The sequence below is a fragment of the Bactrocera latifrons genome, unplaced genomic scaffold, assembly GCF_001853355.1.
Source record: "Bactrocera latifrons isolate USDA-ARS-PBARC rearing strain unplaced genomic scaffold, ASM185335v1 scaffold_7, whole genome shotgun sequence".
NCBI classification, from domain to species: Eukaryota; Metazoa; Arthropoda; class Insecta; order Diptera; family Tephritidae; genus Bactrocera; species Bactrocera latifrons.
In genome coordinates, this window is record NW_017537378.1 from 1,136,344 (window position 1) to 1,157,693 (window position 21,350).

The 21,350-nt window shown below is 35.1% G+C and overlaps 1 protein-coding gene across 3 annotated transcripts in view; it reads left to right on the forward strand.

Annotated features, from left to right (window-relative positions):
- Nucleotides 1–6,606: 6,606 nt before the first annotated feature.
- LOC108975866 (tyrosine-protein phosphatase 10D-like) overlaps nt 6,607–21,350 on the forward strand; it is a 142,197-nt gene continuing 127,453 nt past the window's right edge. The window contains exon 1 of one of the 3 annotated variants that reach the window (XM_018944656.1): nt 6,607–7,442. In XM_018944656.1, coding sequence (XP_018800201.1) covers nt 7,206–7,442 — 237 coding nt within the window. In that variant the 5' untranslated portion in view covers nt 6,607–7,205. The remainder of the gene's footprint in view (nt 7,443–21,350) is intronic. The other 2 variants (XM_018944654.1, XM_018944655.1) reach the window with 2 other exon arrangements.

Here is a 21,350-nt window from a genome sequence, read left to right on the forward strand (position 1 = left end):
GTCCAAGAAATGTTAATACAAACGAAAAAAAGACAATAATAAAGAAAGTATTCTTGCGAAGCGCGTGCTTATGGAAGGCATACACGTAACAATTAATTGGTTGATTGAGTTGGGCTAGAAATTGCCCTTCTCGCTACATACGACACAACTTTTAACAAAATTTTGAGGCCAACTTCATTTTGAATATTCACTTCGTTGCTTAAAATGAATTCGGAAGTTGTTGTTTTACTTATTATAAATGACGCGCTCTCTTTGACAGCCGAAATAAAATCGCGAAATCGTTTGAAATCGCACGACCAACCCAAACACTATCCAACCAACACAACCAACCTGACAAAATATCAAAAAATTTTGATTTTCATCCCATCAGTTGGTACAACTCACAACAGAACCATATACATACATACGTAGCAATCAGTTGTACAAATCGATGAAATTGGTACAATAATTGTTGCGTGTATGCCTTCCATAATTACTTCCACAATTAGTTGCAAATTAACTGGGATTTTATTTGCTTTCCGTTAATCAAATAGCAATTAATATTATTTGCGGCATATTTCGTTAGAATTCGCGGAAAGTTCCGTGCCACTTCGTAGCTGTTTACAAGCGTTTTTTGCCACTGTTCGTCCGTCCATTTGTATTTGTATCGTGTGATAATTAGCTGTTTGCACGGCACTATTAATTAGTAGTGAAAATTATTTTCGAAAAAAAACCGCGATTTTACCGCTGCCAAAGTTAAATCAGTTTTTACTCGCTCAGATCGTGAGCTCGAGTCGCAAATATTATTCACTAAAATATTCATAATTCCGAGATGTGACTGAAATGTTGCTTATTAGTTGCTGGAGGTGCTTTATTCTCGCAGACATGACAGAAATATTTATTTAGAAAATTTATATTTTGAGGTGTGTAAAGCTGGTTTTTATTGATATTTTGTTTAGCAGTGAGATTAACTGTCATAATTATATATGTAAGTAAAAATCGTGATTTAGTGGATTTGTAATATTTTAGAATAGACTTGTTAGCTTCATCGAGAGAAGAAATAAGGAAAAGTAGCAAATAGTTCTTATAAGAAATGCCAATAATCAAAAAAAAAAAAGGTCTGACACCGCTTGATTTAAGAGGAGTTTTGATGGTATTCAAAGGTCTAGCAAGTCAACTTCCAATCGAACAGTCTGATATTGATAGCGACTGGCTGACCAACTTGTTTAGGGAAATTTCTTTTACTATCTCATACATACATACATAGATGGCGCTATTAAATATATGTATATGTATGACTCAAAAGGCGGATGAAAGAATTTTACAACTGTCGGATCATTAGTTTGTGAATATTAACATTTTGAGTGAAGCAACTTTTGTTATAATGAAACAAATTGATAAAAAGGAATTTCGTGTCTTTATAAAATATTGCTTTTTGAAGGAAAACATGAGGTTTGATTTGGTAAAACGAGCACCGAAGACGGTGAACGCAGTGGACACCCATTTTACCGATAAAAACATCAAGAGTCCACAAAATAATTTTGGATGAACGTAAAGTGAAGTAGTTCGAGATAGCAGGCACTCTAAAGTTATCAACTCAACTTGTATCATATCATTAAAGAATATTTGGATATGAGAAAGCTTTGCACAAAGTGGGTGCCGTCCGAGCTTACTTTTGACCAAGATTAATGACGCGTTGACGATTCCGAGCAGCGTTTGGAGATGTTCAAGCGTAATAAACCCGAATTTTCGCGTCGATATGTGACAATAGTTGAAACATGCATTCAACATTTTACTCCGAAGTCTAATCGACAACCATCTGAGTGAGCTCGCTCCAAAGCATGGGAAAATGCAAAAATCGGGCAAGATTATGGTGTCCGTATTTTTTTGAGTGACTATCATGTATAGTTTTTATTGATTACCTTGAAAAAAGAAGGACCATCAACAGCGACTATTTGAAGGTCGTGTCACAAGTCAACGAAAACGATATCAAACATTTTTGTATAAACACCATGAATTGGTCTTCGAATTTCTTCGACATCCACTGCATTCATAACCAAGGTCCAGAACTGGTTCCCAGCGACAATTTTGTTTGCTCAGATCTCCAAAGAATGCTCGCTGGTGCGCCAAAACTGAGGCCTATTTTGAAGAAAAGGACAAATCGTACAAAAAAATCGCTTCGAAAAGTTGGAGGGTCGCTATAATAAGTATATAACCTTTCAAGGGAACTATGTTGAATAAAAAAACACGAAATTTGCCAAAGAACGTTTTTTTACTATGGTAAGCCGGTTACCTGTTATATCAGGCGATGAAGAAAATAAGGTAGTTAGTAGAAAAGCTATTTAAAATAAACATTTTTTTATTCGGAGTAAGAATTCCTTGGTAGCTGTCTTATACCTCCTTCTCTGAATAATATTCGATGAAGATTAGTCATGCCAATTTTTAAACAATTTTTTAGTCAACTATTTTGCAGTAAACGCTGAATGAAAACGTTTTTATGTAGACTAAACTGGTATAATACAGATTTGTGTTAAATAGAATATGTATGCTACTAAGTGTAAATTCTTAATAAAAAAAATGTAAAAAAAATAAGAGAGAGCTATGAAATCCGACTTGAGAAGAGACAATATTTGTTTTAATAGGAATATATGGAAATGGAAAATGAAAGAACATTTTGTGGAGCACATCTCCTGATACAGTCTAAAATGACGGAAATAGAGATAGTTTCGCCTCGTTATTTTAATGGATGGATTTGAAAATATGTTGGTTCAAGAATGAAAGAAGGGGAAAACTTTGCATATTATTATGAAAATTTTTCGGTACGTTTTATTTCTGACGTAATCATGACACTATGATTTTTGATACGAAGTAAACTGAGAAAGATGTGTCGAAGAAAATTTGGCTTTCGTCTTCGATTGGTATGTTGTGTTCATGAGTAATCCAGATGCTAGATGCATATTTCTACCAGGGCCAGCAATATTTAACAGTCATGATGATATGGGCTAGTCAAAACAAGTACCTATGACAGAAACAAGGTCGATGTAGTGTTTATTCGAAGGGTACATACATACATACATACATACATACGTACGTGAAGACAATGACACTATCATTCAGCTAAACAATCAGGCAGTCAGCTAGAGCAAACCAGTTATCGACATCACAACAATTGGTTTTTTGCATGATCGCTTTTGGTCGAGAACCAACATTGCGAGGGACTGACAAGCAGTATTTCATGCAGGCATACATACATATCTATACCGGACAATGCGCCGCGCATAGGTAAATAATTATAATATGCTTATTCGAATTGCCAACCGACGGGCCAAGTGTGAGCKGAATAAACGCAGGTAAAATTAGTGAGTGAGTGGGACACCATGTACGAGCGAATATGTATGTATGTATGTGCGCCATACTGGTACTGTTGGTAGTAAGCTGAGCTATGTTTTAGTGAGGGGCATATTTTGAAGTGGAATTGCTTTTCGCTGTTTGTGTTATTATTGTGTGGCTGTGCGCTGTACGAGCGCTCACTAACGATGTACTTGTGTGTGTGTTTGTGGCTGCCTGCCTACCGGTGAGAAGCGGTTTTGGTTTGAAGTATCTGGCTTGCCTTTGCCTCCGGCTGCCTGCTGCCTGCCGCTGGGATAAGATTTTAAGATTTTTAAATTTTATTTAAAACAACAAATAACAAAAACAACGCTGACAACGGCAACAACCGCAAAATGCGCGATGGGCAAAATGTAAAGTTGGCAATAAAAAAATTGTTTAAAATCAAGTTATAAATACCTACAACAAGTTGGCTGCTGCGCAAAAACAAGTAAGCTCCGATTTTTTTATTTGCATTTGGGGATTTTTTTGAAATGGGTTTTACCGAAATTTTAGAAGTTTTTATGTGAAAAAATAAAATTTTTGTATAATATTTTATGTGATAATTGGAAGTCACATTACTTCGCAAAGGTTAATTATACTACGACTAGGGGTTGTCATATATTATAGTAGTGCGATGTTAAACATTTCTTCGGAGTTTGTAGAGCTTTTTTAGGAAATAACTTGTGCCAAATTTTGTCAAATTAAAGTGTTTCACATACAAGAACTTGATTTTGAACATTCATGAGAAGCGGTTATGGTATGAAGTATCTGGCAAAACGTGTTTGCCCGCTCGCTTGCCTTTACCTTCGGCTGACTGCTGCCCGCCCGCCGCTGCCCGCCAACATTGAATTTGGGACAAGATTTTTAAATTTTATTTAAAACAACAAATAACACAACCACGCTAACAACGGCAACAAACGCAAAATGTTCGATGGGCAAATTAAAATCAAGTTATAAATATCTACAACAAGTTGGCTGCTGCGCCAAATCACGTAAGCTCCGATTTTTCTGTTTTCATTTGGGGATTTTTTTGAAATGGGTTTTACCGAAATTTTAGAAGTTTTTATGTGGAAAAAATAAAATTTTTGTATAACTAAATATTTTATGTAATAATTGGAAGTCACCTTTCTTGGTAAAGGGGGACTGAGGGGTTGCCATTTATTATAGTAGTGCGATCTTAAAATGTTTTCCATACAATAACTTGATTTTTAACATTCAGTTTGTATGACAGCTATATGTATGTATGTATATTGATCCGATCTGAAAAATTTCTTCGGATGTTGCAATATTGCCTCAAACAGTAATCCATGCCAAATTTGGTTTAGATATGTATATCGCGAAATGAAAAAGTTTTCCTTACAAGTACTTGCGTCCGATCGGGCAGTTTGTATGGCAGCTATATGCTATGGTGGTCCGACGTTGGCGCTTCCTTAGCTGAAAAAGACGTGTGCTAAATTTCAGATGGATATTTCAAAAACTGTAGAATTGTTTTATAGGGTCTCCCAACTTGCTCCTAAGCTTAACATACCCATACCGTTTAGGGTATACAGAAAGTAACTTCTGTCAGATTTGTTGTTCTCCCATAATATATAAGACTTTTAATTTTGAGGTTAAATCAGTTTTAATTCAACTGGAAGCTCTATCATATACTGTCCCGAAAGAAACTGTACAAATCAGTGTTGTGACTCAGGAACTTAGGAGGGGTCGCTACAGACATCTTATGGGTTCGGAGCTTTCGGTTGAAGTACTCCACATACTCCATACATATGTACATAAGTATGTATGAAATCACCTCAAAATTAGCACCACAAATCTCAGAAAATTTCTGAACTTTGATAGAAGATAATATCCTATGTCTAGATATTCAAAATGTGATTTCTTCGACCAACATCGACTGCAAATTTCAAGCTAATCGGTCCAGCCGTTTCGCGATAAGACTTCAGGAGTAGGAATATTACGTTCTTTGTGTTTTTAAATAAAAAATTTCATTAATTCCAGGTGGGAGTCAGAAAAGAAACTTTTTAATTCGATGTTAAAATAGGTATGAACTGATTGAGACGCTTCTCCAGGTTTCTGTTACAGCCAATTGAAGACCATTTCATTTTCGACGTTAACTTTAGTTTTGTTTAAAAAATATTGTCCGCTTTCTTCGTGGAATGGACAGAGGCATAACCTAATGGAAGGCATACACGCAACAATTATTGTACCAATTTCATCGATTTGCACAACTGATTGTTACGTATGTATATGGGGCAGTTATATGAGTTGTGCGAACTGATGGGATGAAAATCAAAATTTTTTGATATTTTGTCAGGTTGGTTGTGTTAGTTGGATAGTGTTTGGGTTGGTCGTGCGATTTGAAACGATTTCGCCATTTTATTTCGGCTGTCAAAGAGAGCGCGTCATTTATAATAAGTAAAACAACAACTTCCGAATTCATCTTTAAGCAACGAAGTGAATATTCAAAATGAAGTTGGCCTCAAAATTGTGTTAAAAGTTGTGTCGTATGTAGCGACAAGGGCAATTTCTAGCCCAACTCAATCAACCAATTAATTGTTGCGTGTATGCCTTCCATTAGAATACGAGTACAATGCAATTAACGGTTAATGCTTACTGTAAAAATACCAGGGAAGCAGAAATATGAATACACAGTTGCAATGTATAGATATAAAATATTAAATATCAATATGAATATCATTTATTTTAATTGTGAGCAAAAACAAAGCAAAATAATAAAGTACATGAAGTAGAGAGTGAGGAGAGAGAGAGAGAGCTCTTAACTGCTGCTTAGCAGTGATTTTTGTTTGCATTTACTAGCCTAACTGTCAGTTTGACGTTTATAGCCAAGTCAAGTGTCATTTGGCCAGTGAGTGACTTAGAGTATGATCTCTCTCGCTGCGCTTTGTGTTAGTGCGTCATTCAAAACAATTTATTGCACTGGCTAAGTGCGAGCGCCAACAGTTCGTTTTTCGGAGCGTCAATAAAAGTGATTTTAATTAAATTCGTTTGTGACTTTTCATTTTAGTTTGAAACGGCGCTTTTGCCTTTTAGTGACTTCCCAACAAATTGTGGCAACATTGCAATGGAAGTGAAAAGTAATTGAAATTAAATATTTTCGGGTGTGTGTGTGTGCAGCAAATAAAACAAAAATAAAATAGTAAAATGAAGTTGAAGAGCCCGAGAGCGAGAGCGAGAGCGACTTACATGAGAAGCCATAGCAATGCCGCACACACATACATAGAAACTCAGTATATCCAAATGCAGTGTTGGCAGGAGAGAGCAAATGAGCGTTGGGCTCGCGCTTAAGCTTGTGTTGGCTTAAAAATTACTCAGCCACTCGATCAGTCAGTTATTGCTACGCGATACAAACCAAGTCTTATTTACAAATTTTATTTTTAACGCATTTTCAACTTATTTTTTCCACCAAACAGCAGCTGTCTAACGAATTTTACATATCAGTAAAGTGAAAAAATATATTCGAAATTGTTTTCTAAAATTGCAATGAAAGTGAAAACCGCGAAATCATCCCATCGTTGCAATTCAAAACCAGCAAAACTTTTATTTGGCAATAAAAACAATACGAAAAAGTAAAAGCGCACAAAGTTGCCAAACGCATTTGGCCACATAATAATCGCAACAAAAGAAATTCATAAATACCCGAAAAAATAGTAAAAAGGTGAAATTAATTATAACAAAAGCCAAACCAACACAAAAGTGAGCAAAAAGCTAGAAATAAAAAAAAAGCAAAAAATTAAAAAAATCAGTTCCATTCAAAAGTAAATAAAAGTGACGGTTGTGCTGCTACACTACCAACAATAATAACAAAAACCGCAGCAGCAACAACAACCACAACAACAATGCTGCCAACAACTCTTAGTTGTGGAGTTGGCGCATATAAAGCGAGTAACGAAACCACATTTCGAATACAAAAGCAAAATCAGCAACAACAACAACCACAGCAAGAGCAAGAGCAACAGCAACAAACAATGCAGACGACGTCATGCAGTAAGCAGCAGCAGCAACAACAGAGCAAGCATGCACAACTACAACGAAACTTACTCATTGGATTAATTTTAACAGCATTTTGCGCACAGGTGAGTCCCCGCAACGCATACACAAACAATTTCTTGTACATTATATACATTGTATATAAAGGTTATTATGTATATATATATGTGCAGTGAATTAACGCTAAAGCGTCGCTTGCAATTTAAAAGTTCGAAAAGTGTCCAAAAGAATGTTTTCAAGATCTGATAAGGCTTTCGCGTTTAATGTTGGACGACTTCCACATTGTTCTTTAAGATTTTAAAATTTTATTTCTTACTTAATTTTTTGTTTTTTATGGAAAACATTTACATACATATGTATATATATATATGAGTACTTCTTAGCCGAATTAAAGAACTAAATTTGGATTCAAATTGAGATATAGTATAGTAAATAATTCTAAGTTCAGACACATTATTGTTACAGAAAACGCAATTTGGTCAAATTTGACCCGGACTGAGAAACAAAGAACTGCAGTTTCAAATATTTTATTATAAATCTAATTTACCGATTTACCGATTCAAACGAGGTTAGATCTCCGAAAGTACAGCCACGTGCCTTGTTGTGGTAATTTTAATATAAATCTTGACTATCGCCTTCAAAACGGACTACTGAGTCAATACAAGCATGCTATCGCTTATTTAAATATTGTATACACTTCCTGTAAGCCTTTGTTGGGATGACCCCCCGGGCCCTCTGCGAAGTTTGATTTTTCGTTTTCCACTCATTTGTCATTTGTTGCCACTAGTATCGGTCTGCTTTATTTATTTAACTTCTCCTCTTTAATTAGCTGCCATTCAAATAATACGGAAACATACTTGTTCTGCACCTCAGGCATTTTGCACCAAACTACTCTAGAAGCAGCAGAAAGTCTCTTAGCGGGTATAACCTTCAGTTTGAGGCTTGCTACAGCGATAATTTTAGCAACGCTACCCGTTAGGAACTCCAAACGTGATGTGCGCACTTGAAGTTACTGTAGCCCTTAAGGGTTCGCGAGGAGTTTAACTCCGGGTAATGATCCCCCGGGATTTGACAATTTGACGTCGATCTCCGCCTATCTTTATTTTTTTTCAATACAGTTTCCAATCATTCGTTGTGTGAACGGTTTTCTTCTTCGAGTTTTCTCTTCAGGAAACTGTGGTATTTCTCAACTATATCTACTGTGAGTACAAATACTGCCCTTTAGTACCGGGATGAAAGAGAATCATTTGATTCTGAAATTTTTTTCGTTTTTTACGTTGTACCTTACCTTTGGCTGTTAGTGTACTGGTTGGCATTCATGATCGTCTTGGAGGTGGACGGTTCGATATTAAGGATTTGGATATTTTCGTTGGTACCTTTTGTTATTCAGTTTCTTCTGGTGGTACCAATAGTACTCTTTTTCGTCTCTCGACTGGAGGTGAGAAGATTGTCCTCATTTGATTTCGTTATAGTGACCCGTTTGTAATGTTTGCCCTTGTTCTTGTCGAAGCTGGTCGAGGTGTTATATGTCGTTGTTTTTGTTATTATTTTTGTTTTCGTTCATGGTTGGTCCCACGAGTCTGCCGGAAGGGGTTGGTCACTCACCCTCAAATCCGGTATGAATTGAGAAACCAATTTATTACCTCCGATCTTGCAAAAGCATCGTTGGGGTCCGTTCGCGATCAGCTACTGAATAACCACCGGCTAACCATTCAGCCATCAGCATCGGTACCTTGACACCTTGGCTTGGGGTGGTGTTAGTGCGGGTTTCCTCACCCCACCCACAACAGGAGATAGGCGTAAAACCGACGATATATTCAACTTTGTTCCCATATTAGGAGAACTATGTGGTATCCCTTTTGGGTCCACTGAATCGAACAGTGTGGCAACTCTGCTCTTAAATAAAATCATTTTTCCACTTATGTCATCTGAATCCTTATTTCCTTGTGATCGAAAACAGAGTCGTGTATACTAATTTTAACCAGACTTCGCTTTTTTTTTTTTAATTTTCATTCACTAATAAATAAAAAGAAGAAGCAGAAACCCCCATTCTATCTACTGCATGGCTAAAGTCAAAAGCTCCATTTAAAGGTCAAGTGTTTTGTTTTTCTGCTTTGTATTTATTTTTATGCTCTTCAACTCACTTTGCCCATACAAAAATATTTTAGCGGAATTTATGTGCCACTTTAGTGTTTTCAAGGTTTTCCCCCCATTCAACTCTCTTTCAAGTTGAGATCTTTTGTGTCTTTTTTACAGTTTCAAATGTATATTTTGGTATTATGTTTGAGTTTAAACTTTTAAACGCAACATTTTGGGCGTTAATATCTGTAACTGCCGCTGCACTTGTTGCAGGATTATGTAATTTTCATATAAATGAAAAAGTTACAGGTTTCCACCTTTAAAAAAAATGTTTTAATCGGGTTGCCATGTATAATTGGTTGTAGTTAATTAAGAAGGATTGAAGGTTCACATTCGTATGAGTGATGGTGTTGGAAGATGTAGTGTTTATGCTTTACGTAATTTTTCTGCTTTTCCTTTCCCTTTTCACGAGCTTAGCTTCCTTTCCCTTTTTAATTGAGTTATTGCATATGAATTCGTTATAATTGACAAAGGCTTAATTTGGTTCATAAAAGTTTCGAAACTTTTTTATATGTGCCTATCTTTTTATATTTTCAAACACATTTTTTTATTTATAATTTTATTTTTAAATGCAAAGTCCATTACTTGTTTTATGACTCTTTTTTATTAAAATTTTCCATTTAATTTGTCTTAAGTTGCGTATAAAATTACATTATAATAGACAATGTCACATTTGCGCCACTCGTGACAGCCTGTCACAATGTCAGCTGACCATCAAATGTCACCCGACAACAAATCAACTCACTCGCATGTATGTATGCCGCGTTATGTGTTCCAACGCGACTAGTTGCGCGAGCCGAGTGAAATCGATAATGTTGTAGAGATGCGAAAACCTTAAATAACTCAGCTCTATACTGAGTACTTATAAATTAAAAAAAAAAATCTATTTAATCCGTACTCACTCGACATGAAAATCCTTTGAGAGATTGCAGATATTAAAGAAATCTTTAAAAATTTTCATTTGGTTGAAAAAACTCTATAACAAGCTTCAAATAATATACTCCAAATAAGACTTTACTCGGCGTTAATCAAAGGCGAACACAACGATCGCAAGCAAGACTTAAGCATTGAAAACTCTTGATGTTTCCTTAATTTCTATTTAGCACGATGTATTAGTGTCTGTTACAAGAAACTGGATAAGATCCTTGAAAAAATACGAATCGGGTGCAGGAAGTGGAATTTCATGTTTCTAGCCCTGTCGTCGCTACGTTCTGGTTAAGTAGCAGTCTAGCCATTACCAAAGTAGATGTGACTCCTAACTATAAATATACCTCCGTATGACACCGACAACCACTTTCTATGCTGAACAATCAAAGTCACTAACATAGAATCTCGCAAATGTGGCCAAGGCATAGTGACTGAACAGATCCGATACAGTCCTACTCCCGCGATAGCCAGGCTGAGATACTTCACAAATGTCCCTTATAATTAGAGAAATCCTATCCTTGTTGAGGACGGAAAGCTTCTTGGTCTTCTTGTAATCTACTTGTGAAATACTAAATAGCAAGTTAACAGCGAGTCTCCGACCCAGTCTCACTCTAACAATAGCGACACAGAGTTGTCTTTCTTTGCCAACTCATCAGTTTAGCGGTTGCCTGCGATATCGCTATGACTTGGAACTAAAACTAATTTTATCTAGGAGTTACCTGATGTGGTTGAGAGGTAAAAAATTACAAAAGAACAACATTGGAGGGGTTGAAACTACGGATCTGGATTTATATGCGACCCTGGACTGCCAACTCTGCAGCAAATTCTTTGGGGAACGTTTTCTTTCACCGTAATAGCAACAAGAAAAGGGGTCTCGAGAGGTTCTCTATTTGTTTAAATCCAACACAAATCAAATTCAAAAGTGTCACGTGACTTTTTTGTTATAAACGTTGCTCAAACTTGTCTATATTTGAGGTGATTAAGCGATGTTTTGAACCATGCACGATACCCCTAAGCTTGGATACTCAAAATGTGCGCGATACTTTCCAACCCTTTCCTCTTACTGCTTGGTTTGTGGAGGCAATATAAAACTGATCTCTGCAATTTGAGTTTGTTGTCGAAAAAGTGGCAGTTTGTGGCATCATAACACCATTCTCATATTAGCTACACACACCCACACATACACCATGTAAAATTGTGGGCACAAATTAGAGGCACATGAGAAACAAGCAATAATAATGACCTGAAATTACGCTGGTAATAAATGCCATAATTGTGCCAGCACGCAGCTGGAAATGTACCTATGAATATGGAACTTTTATACACACATACATATGTATATATTTATATGTATGCATTCTCCCATATGCTTGCTGCCAGTCAAGCAAATTTTCAGCCATTGTCTAGCAATTTAATTGCTATCAGCCACAAGTTTTGGCGGTGAAATTTTTCACTTTTCTGCTTTTGCCTTTTCATCTAGTCATCGGCTTCATATGTATGAATCTAATGTGTGCTCTGCCTTTCCCGTAGGCTTCGGTTAAAATCTTCCTCAAACAATGATTTGCATAAAACAACAAATAGGGAAGCTCTCAGGTGGCGCTGCATTAACATATGGTAACTCTTCTCATACATATATTTTATATTCATTACTTATTAAGCAAAGCTCGGCATAGTTCTCATCATCCGTCAGACACTTGGTTCGAAACAGCTGACATTTCACAGCTTATAGTTATGCTGTATGAACATTACTTATTTATATTCATATTCCCACAGAAGTTACTGACTGTTCCAAAGAGAAATCATTACATATTCATATGTACACACATACGTACATGTATACATTTGTATAATATCAATTAAGAGTTCATAACTTTCTTCTTAATGTGCAAAAATTTGAAGCTTTCGAGACAATGGCAAATAAGTCAAACAATAAAAAATATAATTTGCTGCAAAAGAAAGTCAACGACGGGGAAAAATACTACAAAAGTAATCGGTTTGGGTGCTTAAAATCACTACTGGAAGTGGTATTCGTACTGAATATTACTCGCTACAAACTTCGAGAACTCACGGCCAACTTGAATCTTATTAAAAATCCAAACCTGAGATTGTTTAATTGTGATTTTCGCTCCAAACTGAGTTAAAGAAGATACTATATACATATATATAGGTGATGCATTTCGAGGTTTCCTACTTTTTTAAAGAAAGAACACAGCAAGTTCAAATTTAATGGGCAATGTTTATTATCATTCGAAAGAACATTATACATATTTTTTGAAGATTATCTCTCGCAACAGTTAGCCGCGGCTGCTTTTCAGATGGTCGATCCGCAAGGTCCAGTTTTAGATGACTCATTCGAGCATTTCGACTGGCAAGTGGCGAATGGCACGTGTGATGTTTTGCTCCAAGAACTGAATCGAAGTGGATTTGTCCGCATAGACTTTAGAATTTGCACATCCCCACACGAAAAAGTCTAACGATGTGATATCTCACGATCTTGCTGGCCATTCGGCCGTCCCAAAACGTGAAATTATCTGCCCACCGATGTTTTCTCTCACTAACTCCATTAATTAATGCGATGTGTGGAAAGTGGCGGAGTCTTGTTGAAACCAAATGTCGTCGAGCATCAATTTCAAATATGAAGTAGTCGGTTATCATCGCGCGATAACGGTCGCCATTAACGATTCCGTTCTCCCTGGCATGATTTTTGAAGAAATATGGACCGATGATTCCACCGGCCTACAAGCCACACAAAACCATTGTTTCTTCTGAATAAAATGGTAGTTTTTAAATCTCTTCAGCTTAATCTTCGTCTCAATTGCAGAAAATTTGCCTTTTTACATACTCATTGAGCCATAAATGGGTCTCCTCGCTTAACAAAAGTTGGCTGGAAACAACCGGTCCTCTTGGAACTTTTCAAGATCCCATAGAGCAAAACAATGTCGCTTGGGAAGGTCTGGTGGCTTCAGTTTTTGCACAAGCTCCTACGTCACACACTCTACGGTCTTGGAGTATACTCTCTTCAAGGTTGCTATATTTTCCTCACTAGAGGTCGATTATGTTGAGAGAAGAAAAGTAGAAAACAGCAATTTTACTTGGATCATATACATATTTATAATATACATATTTATTTATTTATAGTATGAAAAAATTACCTTCATATCTTTAATTTATTTATTTATTAACGCTGTGCTTTTTGACATACTTACGTAATTGGGTGTCAGCATATCTGATGAAGCGGTTACACATCGGAGGCGTCGAAACGCATGCTACTAAAACGCCTGCTTGATTAAATTATTTTAAAACTTCGCACAGTTAATTTGCACTTTTTTCATACAAATACAGTGTGTTGAATAAATAATGGCACAGCTTTTTAATTATTTCTGGCTTTAAAACTCAACATCAGTAAAAACTCTTAGTCAATTATTTGAATTTATTTATAAATATTTTATTCTGAAATAACCAGACCACAGTTGTATGATTTTCCTTCACATGAGCAGAAACAAAATAATAATTTATTTAAAAGCACGAAATATTACTGCGATAAACTCTTCTGCTTGTTGTCAATTTCATGTCTTCTCTTGACAATTTGAACATTTATGTCTCTTCCATTGCCATTAATTAACGAAGTCACTAAAAGAGGACTCGATCCAGGGGAAAATGTTACGGAACTGAAAACTTCATAACACCTGTTTCTAGATTACCCAGCAATCACGCATCGCATCACCTCCATCGCGACCAGCAAGCTCCTGGAATTGTTCAGAATGTTGGAAATATGTGACCATATGTGATATAGGAGAGGGCATAATAGACCTCAGTGCAGAATCAATTTTTTTCTGTTTATATTCTATGACTAGTATATAAAATTTTTACTTAAGTTGGGTTTACTGAAGAAGACAAATTCCAAATTCATTCTGGCAAATTTCCAAAAAACCTCAATAATTTTTCGCGCGTACCTTCACTTATGACGCACACTGTTTATTCGTAGGTATGTACATATGTATGTAGAAATCCGTTGTACATTTGTACACATGATGTACTATATATATGTACATATGTTTGATGCTTAACTAGTTGCATTATTTGCTGGAAAGCAGAATGTTCACACTTTAAACTATTTTTTAATTGCCCCAAATTGTAGAGTATCTATTACAATTAGTTTACTACATATGGTATACTTATGTATGTACATACATGCGTACAAAATAATCGACGTGAGTTTAAGCTACATAATTCTGTTGATTTATGAACATAGAAATCGTATTCGATTCGTCACTACTCTGCTCGCTATGCTCAAGCACTACTCTCATAATAAACGAGGTCCACACATCGACAAGCCCACGGAAAAGCTATCCAATTGAAGATAATGCTGACCTGTGTCACTGTGGTAGCTTAAACTCGTAACTCCATTTAGTAACGCCAGTTGCTTGTTCGATTCGCCACGCTCTAAGCTTTGGCGAAATTCATGCTTGCCTTCCGAAAAGATTTCTCCGTTAACATAATTTTTTAATGACTTCTTCTTGAATAAGCTAAGCATCAGTTAATACGATTTGTATAAAATATGCGAAAAACTAATCACTATCTATAAAATACCGTTTTCTTTTAGCTTTCACCAAAAATTTGTGCAACGAAAATTAAAAAATCATTATTAAATATATCATTAGGAGTATATTACTGTATATCGTCAGTAAAATGCAAAATCACGTAACATCACTTTTCATAAGTATAAAGGAGAAGGAAAAACGTTATAAAAGAAACCACTGATACTGAAAAAAATTAGAGTTTTAGTTATAAAATTGTTTCATGCTGGTTATAACTGACAGCTTAAGCTGAAAATTTTATGCTACATACATATGAAATATGATGTAGTGAATCGTAAGCAATAAAAAACTCAATTTCGATTGTTGTTTTGCATTTTAGGTGACGATATATAAATTTGTATATTCCCAGCGTGTGTAAAGTACAAGTCAGCTGAGTGAAGTTGAAAACGAATATTTTCATAATTTTTCAATTAGTTATGGTTTACACTTAAAGCTAACACTTACTCATCGAAAATATTAAGCTGAGCAAAATATTGCTAGTAAAGCTAGTTTTCATTCGCTCTCTAAAACAAAGAAAAAAACTAAACACTCTAATGTGGTACGAGAAATTTCTGATTTTTTTTTCGGAATGCGTTAACTGTCAAAAAAATAAACACAAGCGAGCACCTCTCAATTAAAACAACTCAATGTCATATTCGAATGTACGCGACGTAACGCCGAATTTAACAAAAACACTGCAATGTATGGCACAAAGTCACGTTTTGACAATTTAGAATGTCAAGCGGCGAGTGGGTGCGTTGTGGGAACACAATAAACCTGAAAATTAACTGCTAGCAAAAAAAAAATATAAACACTCAAATTTTATAAATAGCAAAACAAAATTTGTTTCGGTATGGTTTGAAGAGTCGCCTGTATTTTTGGTTAATTTGGATATGGTGGGATCGTGGTTTTTTTTTGGTTCTTTTGGATCAAGATTGATTGTAAGAGCTTCAGTGAGTTCATTTCATTGAAAAAGAAGTTATAAAAAAAATAAAGAAAAAAGTAGTCTCTCACACAGTCTAAAAAATACAAATATGTTTTTATGTACAGTAATTTATTTGTTTCAAGCATTTCCAATTAATAATTCCACGACCGAGTTTTTACACTCCACATTAAAATGACAATTTCTTCTGTGAGTTTGTATGTATGTAGATATGTACATAGTAGTGTGCAGTCACAAGTGTTTCTGTTAAAAGATAGAAATGTGTTGTCAGCAGGAATCATAATAAAAAAAATTCCAAAGAATTTTTATGTCAATAGTTGTGTTCAAAAGCCAGAAGCAGACAGACAAACTGGCGGTAACTAAAATAAAAATGTTTATGTTAAATGTACATACATATGTATGTATATATGGTATGTTTGTATGTATGTATATATGTAACTATTAAGGTAATTCAAAAATACACACATTTTTCGGTTCGTGCTCTTAAAAGGAGGCTCTTAAAGACCTTAACGAATTTTTTTTTATTATTTTATATATGTACATATGTACATATACATATATTTTTTAATATTTTTATTTAATACAATTTTTTATTTTTTTATAACTTTTTTATTTTTCTATGATTGTTTATTTTTTTTTTCGTTGCTCGTTGACGATGCATATCTCGTAAACGCCTACCTTAATCGAAAAAATTATAGCAGACAACTTTGTAACGCTAAATTTTTTTCAAATAGTTGGAATCGAACTATGAATTTTTCTATCTGAAAATAAGAAAGAACTCTAAGGCGGTGGGCCTTCCCGTTATAATTAAGAACTCATACTTGCAGAAATTTTCATAAAGAGTAGCAAGCGAGAGAAAATCGATCTATATAAATATGCTTGTGTGTATATTCATAGTCACATTCAGAGCAACTGCTGATTCGTTATATATTGGACATACAATATTTACTTAATATACCTGAAAAAAAAAAGTCGTAAAAATTTGTTCCAAGCCAAGTGTGTGGCGTTCAATCACCCTAGACTACAAAAACGGCCACCCACACACGATCAAATGTAGAACCGTACACGCACATCACCTGGGTCACAACGGCGCGCTGCCTTGACAGCAGATTATTTTCGCATTAGGAAAATGAAAATAAATCTCAATAAATAAAGCGGCATTAGTGTGTATTGAATTCTGCCAAAATTTAGAAGAGTAGAGTTCATAAAACGGCACAACGCCTACGTTACAAAAGCGAACATGGCGGCGCGCTAAGCTCGTCAGCTGACATGAATAATGTGCAAAATTCGGCGAACAAATTGACCCCCCGTTGCATTATGGCCACTATTTAACGGAATTTCCAGCTCCCTTAATTTATTGTCGAGCACGAAATTCGCCGAGTGCCACGTTTGACACACACACACACATATATATATATGTATATAAACACAAACGAAATGTAGAGAAGCTGAACAGAAATAAAACATTTGAATAAAAAAAATTTTTTAGGCGCAAATTGCCAGAATTCTTTGACAAACGGCAGCCACTGAGCCTTTCATGCGATTCACAAGTGTCGCTGTATGGACTATGATTATGTGTGCGTGCATATGCGCATATCTACAGTATACAACTATATGAATAAGTACATCTTTATTGTTGTTTTGTCTTTTATATAAATGTATTATTTGCTGCTATGTCTGTATGGCAGGGCCAATTTGTTCGCTTGTTGGCTAATTGAAATGAGTCTCATGCTTGGCAGCCGCTTTCCTGCTTACACAATACATATGCACATTTACGTGTATTGTATGCCCTCACATCTATAAGCTTGTACAACTACAATAACACTCATCAATGGAGCATCATTAAATATGATTTGTGTGTTTTCGCATTGCCGGAGACGGTTGAAATTCAATTTTGCAGAAAATATTTCACATTTGAAATAGCGTTTTTCATAATTGTATACTTTTGTGTACAAAATTAAGTATTTCTTTAAAATTTTAATGAAAATATTTACTCAATGTTGCTTACGTATCTTATGTTTATACCCTGCTTCATACTCGGGTCAGGGTCCGGCGGAATCTTCTTCTTTGAAATATTGATATGACATTTTTCTCCCAAAGGCGCTGCCTATTTGTCGGAATCTGCGATATCGAACCGCTATAGCGTATCCAAGTATTAGAAGTTTTTTTTTCATCTCGGGCTTATCAGTGTAATCCAGCGACGTAACCTTACAAAAATTAGTCCAGCCGTGTTAAATTTCACCATCTTGGAGACCACGCCACGGGCCCATGACGTAAGATAATACGCTCACCAAAAGTTTCCTTTCTTCCTTCAAAAAATTAATTCATTCGTTGGTTATGTTGTCTCTAGCACCCTTCTTGTTGCAACTAAAGGTCATTCACATCAACATCCTCCAATTCAGGCACGAAAACGTTATCAAGCATAATTTTACAAAGTTTTCCATTGACAGTAACATTATAGACGGCTTCATGCTACTATGAGCAAAAAATAATAAGACTTTCTTCAGACAGTTCCGGAGTAGCTTTCAATGCGCGTAGGAATTCACGTGTAATATCTTCAATTGACTCAAAACGGTATCCCCGAAGAAGGAGTTTGATTTGATTGATGAGGCAGAAGTCAAACGGAGCTAAATCAGGCGAATACGGTGGTTATCACACGATATTGGTTGAAAATTTGGCAAAACTCACGAAGAATCAATGCAGTATGCGATGATGCGTTATAGTGGTGACAAAACCGAGAGTGATCGGATTATGATTCCGGCATCTTTCTACAAATGGCTTCGCGCAAACGACACCTATCACTCAAATAGTATTCCTTCTTTGGCCGGTTGGAAGAAATTCGGAGTCCACCACACCTCCCACGTTAATCGAAGAAAACTGTCAACATCATTTTGATTTTTGATCTGCTTTATGTGGTTTTTTCGCCTTCGACTCACCTTTGCCACGTTATTCGGCCGATTGTTCGTCTGTTTTCGGGCCGTAAACATAGTTCAAAAACTCATCGCCAGTCCTTGGATCTAAGGCGTATCGTCAGTAATAATACGTTTCCTGAGATTATGGTAATCGAAAAGTATTTTTTCATAGCCGTTAAAGCGACGTTGTTTTTAGAAAAAAATTATTGATTTTGGAATCAATCGTGCTTTCGCTATTCTTAGGTGCAAATGATATTTCAAAATGGTTCTCACTGATCCTTCCGATATTCCAATGATGCCAGTAAGATCTCTGACTGTTAATCTCAATTCTCTAACATTAATTATTTCATTTTATTAACGTGTTGATCATCAGTTGATGATGTTGGCCGTCCTGGACGAGGTTCGGCGTGTTCTCGACCCATTTTGAATAATTTGTACCAATCAAAAAAATTGCGCGTCAAACAATTATCACCGAAGGCCTTTTCTAACACTCTGAACGTTTTGGCAACAATAATTGGATTCCGCAATTCCGATTCCGAATAAATATTCTTATTTGTTTTTAAACAAAATACCCTTTCTATTTATTCCTCATTATTTCTACAAATAAAAAAATCAAATTTGATGATCTCTTCTCACTTACTTAGCCCTAAACAAGTGGCAACATCCCTACATAGCTCACATGAGTACATATATACATACTATGTATATTATCAACACTTTTCAATCTCTCCGCAAATAGCCGGAATATTGTTTAAAAAAATCTAAAAACAAATTTTTTGGTGGACAATAGTGCAACACGTGTGTATCGCATCATTCACTCGGCTGTCATTGTGTTGTTCGCACCCTTGTTTACATGCACCATGACTGCAGCTATTGCTTTCTTCATAGATCTACAAGATCATGCACTCCTCACTCACACATGACAATAGAAACGCAGTGTTATTTGAGCAACTGATTCGTTGACGTTATTATGCAAATTTCTGAATTTTCCAATTAAATATTGGTTGTAAAATATTAGAAAAATTGTTTGAATTAAATTAAAATACAAACACATTTATCTCTCCTTACTTTGTGTGTGATCTATAGACAATAAATGTTTGCGTCGCTTCGTCTGCTTGATTTGTCATTGGCTTATTTTTGTAAATGACGTAATTTAATAGTCGATAATTATCTTCGCTTGCGTTGTTTCTGCGTGCTTTTTGTTAACAGCTCCTTTATACGATCCGTATGCTGTGCCGCTCCTTTTCTATATCGCTTTAAATGAATATACGCACCTTTCTCAATTTCTTTTTATGCTATTTGAGCGATGCTGCTGCTCTCTCCTCTTCGGCTATAAGGCTTGCTATAGAATGTCGTACAATTTTTTTTTTTAATATTAAATTTTTGATCTAATAATAAAAATGTTGGATTTTAATAAAAAATATTATTACGTAAGAAATCTTCTATATAATAAATAAAATATACAAACTATTAAATAAACGTGGAATCCGTAATCGCGTTGCGACTGCCTCCACCAATTATATCTTACGAAATTCCGCAACACGGTGGTTTACTATTTTCAAGTCGCCATAAAAAAACATAACCTCAAAGAATGTCACATCATAAAAACGCTAACTGAGTACATAATTTTTATATTTCTCATGAATTAAAACATAAAGATTATTACTAAAAAAGCATTACATCAGCCATTTCGGAAATCAAGCTATCCTGTCTGGGAGGCTTATAAAAACTTGAATAAATGATCAAATATGTGCTTAAGTGCTTACTTACTTAAAGAAAACAGTCAATGTAGCAATATTTTATAATAGAAATCGTTTTGTTGCAAGACAAACGACTCGCCAGTTGTGCTGCGACTTCACAGTTTCGGAATTTTTCACGCACATGTGTTTTGATTAACTGCGGTACAGTGGGTTAAACAATTTTATGGACTAAAATATGCAATGGCTATCTACATACATATGTGTGTTTCTACTTCGAAAATATTTTTTTTTTTTTTAATTATAGGTAAACCTTTATTTGGAGATTCTTACCCATTTGATCACATCTAAGTTTTGTGCGACTTTCTTTTCGATAAATTTTATCGATATCTTGTATTTTATCGACATCATTTTTATTGTTATCGCTTAAAAAAATAATAAAAAATATCTGTTAATAGTATAGGAGCTCATTTTTATTTTTAATTTTTGGTATTATTTATGTTTTTTTTACTGATAACTATAAAAATTATAAACATAGTCGATAAAAAAATCTCAATCAAGTTGATTTTGATAATGAATTAAACTAAATTAAAATTATAAATAAAAAGTTATAACATTTCATTTTTATCGATAAATTTTGGACGATATTTTGTTATCAACATTTTTTAGTTATCGTTTAAGAAATTCATAATAATAATTTACTTTAAACTTTTAATATTTATGATAACTATACATTTAATCATTAAATTATTAATATTAAAATCGATTAAAATTTATCGCAAAAATTCACTGATTTTGA